At 43.8% G+C, this 10,103-nt stretch overlaps 1 protein-coding gene across 1 annotated transcript; it reads right to left on the bottom strand.

Annotated features, from left to right (window-relative positions):
- Window positions 1–974: 974 nt before the first annotated feature.
- On the bottom strand, window positions 975–2,344 carry LOC123166449 (uncharacterized). The gene has a single exon (XM_044584252.1). The coding sequence runs from the start codon at window positions 2,197–2,199 to the stop codon at window positions 1,105–1,107; it is 1,095 nt and encodes a 364-aa protein (XP_044440187.1). The 5' UTR covers window positions 2,200–2,344; the 3' UTR covers window positions 975–1,104.
- Window positions 2,345–10,103: the final 7,759 nt, after the last annotated feature.

Genomic DNA, 10,103 nt, shown 5'->3' on the forward strand with positions numbered 1-10,103 from the left:
TCCCCACGCTGCACCTCCGGGCTTGCCATGGTGGGAGTGGTGCGGGGAGGGATCAGAGGCAGATGACTATGGCAATGGTCAGGGCTTATATACTAATAGCAGGCGACAGAGGGATCAACGGGTGGCGCTAGAGGAGACGCCTTGGCAACCGCGTGCCATCAATGTGAGCGGCAGACGGACGGTCGGACGGGCGCCGTGTCATTTGAACGCGCAGTAATCGCCTGCATCGGGAAGCGGTGCGGGCGGCGCTCTCTCGGGCTGCGTGCCGCTTCAATGCCGCTGCCAGTGAGCGGTCACGTCCGTTCTAGTAATCTCCTAGTTCAAACAAAATTCAAATTTGGTAAAAAAAAATCCAGATTTCATTAAATTATATGGATCAATTCTGAATTAAATTTTAAAATGCCGGATACAAAGGTTTGCAACCCAAATGTAATATTTTCAATGGCTGTGAACAATTTCTAGTGGTCTAATATGCACTATGAAACCACAAGTTTATTTTTCATACCTGTTAGACACACTTAAGCCTTTCCCTTTGCAACTACGATAGCCACTGCCCTAGTTCCCATAAGAACAAAGCAACAGGCAGGAAAAGAGGTAGCAGCACGCATGCCCCAATCTTTAGAGCTCCAGTGGACGAACCACCGGTGTCCATCTTATAGCCTGAAAAACTTCACTTAATAATGCAGTCACTTCAATTGAGCCTAAAACTGTTTACTGTTCTTATGATTGAAACAGGTTCATATCATTCAGATTAACTCGAACATGGTACTACTTGTTTTGATGAAATACTGCATAAGCAGATTTCCTCCACCAGCAGTAAGTTCCTAGATATTCGATGGGTACATTAAAGATGTAACCAGACACGCAAGGTCATACCATGAGTACAACACACCTATTGTCAGAACTAAGAACACGGACTGAAATAAGGATTAATGAATAGCTGATAAATAGCATCAGTCGAGCGATGCAATATATAATATGAAGGAGATAATCAAAATAGTACATAAAACTGTTCCAACATGGAAAACCCTACTACTTAATCTACTACTCACAGTGGCACGAGGCACTAGCAGCAAGGCCAGAACAGGTTTATTTTCACAACCTCTACAATTTGGGAAGGACATCGCAGTACCACAAGAGAACCTGAACAAGGCTAAAAGGTCGAGCACGAAAGTCCTTGCTGTAGATAATATCCACCATGTCACCTCTTAGGTTATACACGCACATGTCGCACTTGTCTCCAGAATCTAAAATGGGCATGTCTTCAGAATCTGACATGGACATGTCTTCAGAATCTGACATGGACACGTTTTCAAAATCTAACATGTATATGCAATCTCCGTCAACAGACGGAAGCTTAGCTGCATCCACAGAGACACACCTCTCTTGGCCGAGGAACAACGTGCGGCCGCCGAGGCTCTTGACCTCTTCCAACAACTTGTGCTCGACGTCGACTCTGAAAACTTTCAAAGTTTCATCCACATAGCGAACAAGCAACAGTTCCCCAGCAGACTCCACGAGATAAGAAGGCATTTCGCTGCCATCATCTCCCTCTTTTGTATCATCATCATCATCTCCCTCTTCTGCATATACGTCCACACCCGGCGGCGACACCTCGGGTATGACCAGGAGCTCATCATCATCACACTGGTCTGCTGCTGGTGCGACCAACTTGAATACACATCCACGCGCATCGGCACAATAGACGTCGCCTTGGTAGTTAACAATGCTCACCAGGTACGTTTCAACGGCCTCCTCTGTCTCTGTAAAGAAATCGCTGTTCGGGGCAGCACAGACCACCGAGCCCCATCTCAGCAAGACCAGCGTTGAATGAGAGCCTCCCTTCACCGAGGTATGCTTAAAATGTCGAGGTAACGCCGCGGGGAAGTGGAGCATGTCACCTGTAAAGGGGTTGAGGACACGAGCCAAGTGCGGTGGATACATGTCCCCGCGCACGAGGAGACCGTCAGTAGCACCGGCGACGAAGTTGTCGCGGAGCACCGGGAGGTGCAGGCGGCGGATGCGCCCGGTGGGGACGTGGAGGAAGAGGCGAGCGTCATCGTCGTCGTTGCGGTCGTCGGGTTGCAGGTCCAGCATGACCCAGTGGCGTGGGCGGAAACGGAGGCCAGCTACCGCGGCGAGCGGAGATGGCTTGGCGATGGCAGAGCGCCAGGTTGAGCAGACGGCCCTCATGTCCATGTACGCGTCGACGCCGCCGGTGGTCGAGAGGACGCGGTCGGCGACAACTTGGACAAGCTCCGTTGGAAGCGAATTCCATTCCGGGATGATGGATAGGCCACCGAACTTGGTGCTCCCGTGCGGCCACCGCCTCTCGCTGCTCCACCCGTCCCCCCCCCCCCCCCCCCCCCCCCCCCCCCCCCCCCCCTCCATGGCCACGCCCAGGGTCCTCGAGCAAGCACGCCGCCTCGCGCTGAGGGCAGGGATGGAGAGGATCGGTGCTGGGCGGCGGATCTTCTGGGAGCAAACTTGTATGGGGGAATGGAGCTGGAGAAGGGCGGCAATGGATTTTGGGGGAGAAGGGAGGCGGCCGGGAGGATTTGGGGGAAGAAGGAAGCTCGCGTCGCGTGCTTTTGGAGGAAATGGCTTAGGGTCGGCTTGGTTGGGCTTGGGCCTCGTCCCAGATGCCCTTTCTATCGGTTTTTAACACTCAATAAACTTACAGGTCGTTTGGCACCTGGAATTTCATTTCATTTCATATGAAATGAAATCTATGATCGGATTTCATATGCTGGAATCAAAATATCATGTTTGGCTGTCACTGGTATTTATCAACTGAACTGATATATGTGTCATGTTTGGCTGCCATTTGGATTTTGATAAGAACTCATACAACCACACCAAGCTTGGCTTAAAAACTGAGATACCAAGCTTGGCTGCCACATCATCTTTTTAAATTTAAAATTCACGCCAACATGAAACAAATTCAGAATACAAACCATTCATATATGAAGCGACTCCATGAAGCACGAATCCACATAATCAAATTGTAACTGCCATTTTCAGATCCACAAAGTACAAACGCACATCCGACGCAAGCAAAACAAAAGTTTGAAGCTTCAAAGCTTATATTAAGCAAAGTCAAGGAAGAGACTTGAACATGATGCCATAGACTTCCAACATTCATCTTCTAGCTCAGAAAGAATCGTCGATGCCCGCTTTCTTATCTTCATCTTGTAACCTACTGAACTAGCAAATTTAACAGTGGTGCATCAGATTGACATCAATGAAAGATGATGCGTGCTCATCTAAGAAAAAAAATATTTCTCATCAAGAAAATTTATGGTAATGCATTCCATCGAAAAATGGTATATAATGATCATCAAGAAAGGTAATGCATGTAGGTTGGTACCAATCTCAATTTTTCAACACTAGAAAATGATAAAGAATCACTAGTGTGCCATTTTAACAGTGTGCATGGGTTGACATTACATATTAAGGAATGACATGTCATGAAAAAAAATTAAAGGCTACTATTGTGCGGATAGGGAACTTGCAGATTGAAAGACATTTGTACATTCAAGGCACTATGTAGTAGTACAAATTAATCAAACGTCTCGTTTGGTCCAGTTATGTCATTGCAAATCAAACGTCTTGTCTTGATTGATACTAACCTGCTATAAATATTTGTTCTAATCTGCAAGGTTGTTACTACAAATTAATAACCCACCTAACTTCGTATCAGAAGAAGAAGAAGAAGAAGAAGAAGAAAAGGTTATACTGTTGAGTCATGAAACAAACATCATGTTTTGACGGGATCTACATTTGACAAAGCTCTGCAAGTGCAAACACACCAGCAGTACACTAGAACCGTTGTTGATGATGTACACATGACAAATAGTAACTTGTTGTATAACATGCTATGAAAAAGTTGGTAGTCAAAATGTAAAGGTCAGCAAACATCGATTTAAGCATTTCATTTCACTAGCCAAGATTATGAAGTTTTAAACTGAGAATGCATGCACACAAAATTCGAGTGTTCTAGGTCATGTACATGCTTTGCTCTAACTGAAACATACTCAAGGAGATATATGAAGGTAAGAAATCTATCCGAGCAACATACCTTCATTGGTTGATTTGCTTGAGGATCCATTTCTTCTTCATCCTTTCACCATAAGGACTCTCTCTCTCTCTCTCTCTCCACGGGTACAAACAAAGGTGAGGAGCTTTTGCCCTTGTCGCACAAACGCAAATATACTAGCTCGATGAAATGAACCTTGTTTAGTTTACTGATCTGATCTCCAATGGTGTTTTCGTATGAATAAAGTGCAGATAAATGTCAACAAAGATAGCCAGGGATCGATCCTACAACTCATTTGTCATTTAACCACACATAAGTGAACGACAAACTTCAGCTTGAGATCCTCTAATGTTATTGCACAATTAGCTGGAACACGAGCAGAACAATCAGCTAGACCTATATTTAACTCTCGTGGATAAAACAAAAAAATCAGTAAGATCAAGTCACTGTTTTGTAACAAGAAGCTTGCGTTCTTACACTAGTGTAGAACTATGGAAACTAGACTGAGAAGCCCTTTAACTATCACAAAATAATATGCATGCATGCATCTTGAATTGATTGAGTTGTTCCCTGACAAAACATGAGACCGATTTGTAATACTTAGAAAACTATTTCTCTCAACTCTCAAGTAGTGTTTCCCATTCCCTCCTACCTCATGAGCATCCATCAGTGACAGTTTAATTAAATCAGCAAGACATGGCGACCACCAGTTATCTTCTATCAGCACGGCAATGGAATTGAAACAACAAGACACCACAACATCCATCTATGGTCCAAAGAAATAACACTATCTTCTCATTGTAATAGCAACTAGTATTCTTCTATCACCAATGAGTCGGTGATTACCAGACCAGACTAGTTTGGTACGAGGTAGGATAGAACAAAGACACCACGGAGGGGGAGGGGAGCTGACCGATCATGGGCTGGTGGAGGAGTCGTCAAGAAGTCTCACCACTATCCAGGTCCGGTGGCTAGAGAGAGGTGTGCTGCTAAACAGTGGGTTGGGGTTAGGGTTAGGATTCAAGCAGAAAAGATGCATCAGAGAAGGGGAGAAGAAAGGTGGGAGGGACTTACCAGAGCTGAGATCTCGACGACGATGCGGTCACCGGAGGTGACACGACATTGAACGAGGGAAGATGCGTCGTGGAATCTAGAGTAGAGAGGATGAGAGAAGATGAGTCCAGGAAGGAGCTATTCACCCATAGGGGGTGCGTCGCTGGCGGCCGAGAAGGCGGGATTCATGGTGGCGGCGGTGGTGGATGGGAGATTTGGTGGCGCTGGTGGTAGGCATCTGGGGAGGGAGACGAGCGCGTCGGGACAAGGAGAGTTACTGAAATCGAGGAGAATGATGAGTGAGGGCATGGGATTTGGGGCTACGCAAGTTTCTATTCTCTAGAATTTAAGAATGAAAATCTGACGGTCAATTCCGTGGCAGCCAAACGAGTAAGCTTCGGAATTCGCAAATGAATTGTGGGTTTATGATCTCATGAATATTATTGATCCTTTTTTGATTTTTTATGCATGATTATTATAGCTTTGTATTTCTCTCCGATCTATCCATTTCGTTTGGCCAACTAGATTGATTTATCTTGCAATGGGAGAGGTGCTTTGTAACGGGTTCAATCTTGCGGTGCTTTATATCCCAGTGACCAAGTAGGGGACAAGACACGTATTTGTATTGTTGTCATTAAGGGAAAAACTATGGGGTTTATTCATATTGGTTGGATTTACTTTTTCTACATCATGTCATCTTGCTTAAGGCATTACTTTGCTTTTATTAACTTAATACTCTAGATGCATGCTGGATATCGGTCGATGGGTGGAGTAATAGTAGTAGATGCAGGCAGGAGTCGGTCTACTTGTCTCGGACGTGATGCCTATATACATGATCATTGCCTTGAATATCGTCATAACAATGCGCTTTTCTATCAATTGCCCAACAGTAATTTGTTTACCCACCTTATGCTTTTTGTTCTAGAGAGAAACCTCTAGTGGAAACTTGTTGGGGAACATAGCATGCAATTTCAAAAAAATTCCTACGCTCACGCAAGATCTATCTAGGAGATGCATAGCAACGAGAGGGGGAGAGTGTGTCCACGTACCCTCGTAGACCGAAAGCAGAAGCGTTTATTAACGCGGTTGATGTAGTTGAACTTCTTCGCATTCCGACCGATCAAGCACCGAACGTACGACACCTCCGAGTTCTGCACACGTTCAACTCGATGACGTCCCTTGAACTCTTGATCTAGCAAAGTGTCGAGAGAGAGTTCCGTCAGCACGATGGCGTGGTGACGGTGATGGTGAAGTTATCCGCGCAGGGCTTTGCCTAAGCACTACTTGAATATGATCAGAGGCGTAAACTGTGGAGGGGGGCGCCGCACACGGCTTGGAACAATTGATGTGTATTAGAGGTTCCCCCACCCTCATATATAAAGGAGGGAGAGGGGAGGAGGCCGGCCCTAGGCGCGCCCCAAGTAGGAGGAGTCCTACTTGGGCTCCTAGTAGGATTCGTCCCCCTTCCTTTTACCGGAGGGGGAAAGGGGGAAGGAGAGAGAGAGGGAGAAGGAAAGGGGGGTGCCGCCCCCTCCCCTAGTCCAATTTGGACTCCTCCCTTGTGGGGGGGCGCTGAGGTCTACGACGCAACTTTATTCTTGTAGACTCGTGTTGGGCCTCCAAGCGCAGAGTTTTGTAGGACAGTACCAATTTTCCTCAAGTGGATGACCTAAGGTTTATCAATCCGTGGGAGGTGTAGGATGAAGATGGTCTCTCTCAAGCAACCCTGCAACCAAAGACAAGAAATCTCTTGTGTCCCCAACACACCCAATACAATGGCAAATTGTATAGGTGCACTAGTTTGGCAAAGAGATGGTTATAAAAGTGTAAATGGATGGTAGAAATATATTTTTGTAATCTGAAAAAATAAAAACAGCAAGGTAGCAAATATTAACGGGCACAAAAACGGCATTGCAATGCTTGAAAACAAGGCCTAGGGTCCGTACTTTCGCTAGTGCAATCTCTCAACAGTGCTAACATAGTTGGATCATATGATTATCCCTCAAAGTGCAATAAAGAATCACTCCCGAGTTCCTATTAGCGGAGAACAAAAGATAGAAATTGTTTGTAGGGTATGAAACCACCTCAAAGCTATTCTTTCTGATCGATCTATCCTAGAGTTCGTACTAAAATAACGCAAGCTATTCTTTCCGATCGATCTAATCAAGAGTTCGTACGAAAATAACACCAAAGAAAATTCATATTCATAATACTCAATCCACACAAAGAACTACAGAGAGACCCCAAAGTTTCTATCGGAGAAAAGATAATAAAAATGTGCATCAACCCCTATGCATAGATTACCCCAATGTCACCTCGGGAATCCACGAGTTGAGTGCCAAAACATATATCAAGTGAATCAATACGATACCCCATTGTCACCTCAAGTATTCATACCGCAAGACATACATCATGTGTTCTCATAGCTGAATATTCAATCCAACAAGACAAAACTTCAAAGGGTAAAGATTTAATTCATCACAACAAGAGTATAGAGGGGAGAAACATCATATGATCCATCTATATTAACAAAGCCCATGATATAGATCACGAGAGAGGTAGATTAAACACATATCTACTGGTACAAACCCTCAGCCCCGAGGGTGGACTACTCCCTCCTCATCGTGGTGGCCACCGGGATGATGAAGATGGCCACCGGAGATGATTCTCCCCTCCGGCAGGGTGCCGAAACGGGGTCTAGATTGGTTTTTGGTGGCTACATAGCCTTGCGGCAGTGGAACTTCTAATCTAGGTTAACCCCGAAGGGTTTTGGAATATTTGTGAATTTATAGGGTAAAGAGGGGGTGCGGGAGGCCACCGAGGTGGGCACAACCCACCTGGGCGCTTGGGCCCCCAGGCGCGCCCTGGTGGGTTGTGCCCCCTCGGGGCACCCCCTAGGTGGTTTTTTGGCCCACTTTTGGTCTTCTGGTCCATCAAAAATCTCCGTGAAGTTTCGTTCCATTTGGACTCCGTTTGGTATTGATTTCCTGCGATGTAAAAAACAAGCAAAAAACAGCAACTGGCACTGGGCACTGGGTCAATAGGTTAGTCCCAAAAAATGATATAAAGTTGCTATAAAATGATTTTAAAAAATCCAAGAATGATAATAAAATAGCATGAATACTCCATAAATTATAGATACGTTGGAGACGTATCAGCATCCCCAAGCTTAATTCCTACTCGTCCTCGAGTAGGTAAATGATAAAAGAAATAATTTATGAAGTGTGAATGCTAGCAAAGTGCACAAGTTTGATCAATGACAATTTCAATCACTTTTCCTAGCATCATAACAACAGTTCTTTCATATAAAACTTCTCATGTTATGGTAGCAACCAATTCACATGTTAAGGTTCAAACAATGAACTCTCTTGAAACTCAACAACCTATTTTCTTAGTCACCAAGTAATTGCAATTCAACTTATTCAAGCGATTTTAAGTAAGAGCTCCACATACTCAACCATCATATAGTCTTCTATGATTGCTAACACTCGTCACATACACATGAGCAAAACGTTTCAACCGGACACGTAGAAAGATAGGGGCTTATTGTTTTGCCTCCCAACGTATTCACCTCAAGGGTGATGTCAACAATAATAACTCATGATACCCATATTCAACTGGACATATGTGCCTAGATCTTTCCTCGCCCCATGTTGCTTGCCAAAAGAGAAAAACAAAAAGGAATAGAGAGAATAACTTTGACTCTTTGCATAAAAATAAATACTGAAAAGTAAAAGATAGGCCCTTCGCAGAGGGAAGCAGAGGTTGCCATGCGCTTATTTGTTTGTATGCTCGACCCCTTAGTGCAAAAGAACGTCATGTTATATTGCCCCTTATGATAGCAACCTTTATTATGTAGTCCATCGCTTTTATTGCTTTGCCATCACAAGTTCGGACAACGCTCAATTTTCTCTTACACTAAATGATCTAACACTTTTAGAAGCAATTTTTATTGCCTTATTGCACCGATGACAACTTACTTGAAGGAGCTTGCTCAATCCTTAGGTAGGTATGGTGGACTCTTGAAAATAAGATTTGGGTTTAAGGGTTTTTGGATGCCCAAGTAGTATCTCTACTTGGTGCGGAATTTTTGGCTAGCAAAGATGGGGGGCAAGCACCACATGTTGAAGGATCTATGACAATATAACTTCTATGTGAATAAGAACAAACATAAATCATTACATTGTCTTCCTTGTCCAATGTCAACAATTTTGGCATATAATATTTTGATGGGGGCTCACAATCACAAAAGATTTCCAGGATAGTGTATTTGCATGCGAAAGTTCTCTTCCTTATACTAATTATTCGTGAATTGCTTGTATGACCAAAATTGTGATTGTCAAGCCTCAAAAGATTTCACTTTCTAAACCCAATGTGAAGCTACCACTAGGCATCATATGATTTCAACTTCATGACATTCAATTTATTCAACAATTTACTCATAGGCTATAAGTGAAGCACAAGAGCAATTCCAAAGAAAAGAGCTTCGTTGACGGGATGTGAATGCCGCTTACTTAGCCTCCTTGGCAACTATTTGAGGACTCTATTTTATTTAAAAACTTTCAGATCTAAGTATTTTATTACAATAGCAAGTAAAACAAAAATAAAATGACATTCTAAGAATAGCACAACTCATGTGAAGAAGCAAAAAACTTCGGCTCAACCGATACTAACCGATAATTGTTGAAGAAGAAAGGTGGGATGCCTACCGGGGCATCCCCAAGCTTAGATGCTTGAGACTTCTTGAAATATTATCTTGGGGTGCCTTGGGAATCCCCAAGCTTGAGCTCTTGTGTCTCCTTAATTCCTCTCATATCACGGTTTTCCTAAATCTCAAAAGCTTCATCCACACAAAACTCAACAAGAACTCGTGAGATAAGTTAGTATAAACCAATGCAAAAACCTTATCATTCTATACTATAGGAAATCACTAAAATTATTATTCAAAATTGCATACTAAATTCCTCTGCATATTTAATACTCCTATCCTCAAATAGAATCATTAAACAAG

Source organism: Triticum aestivum, chromosome 7D, assembly GCF_018294505.1.
Source record: "Triticum aestivum cultivar Chinese Spring chromosome 7D, IWGSC CS RefSeq v2.1, whole genome shotgun sequence".
NCBI classification, from domain to species: Eukaryota; Viridiplantae; Streptophyta; class Magnoliopsida; order Poales; family Poaceae; genus Triticum; species Triticum aestivum.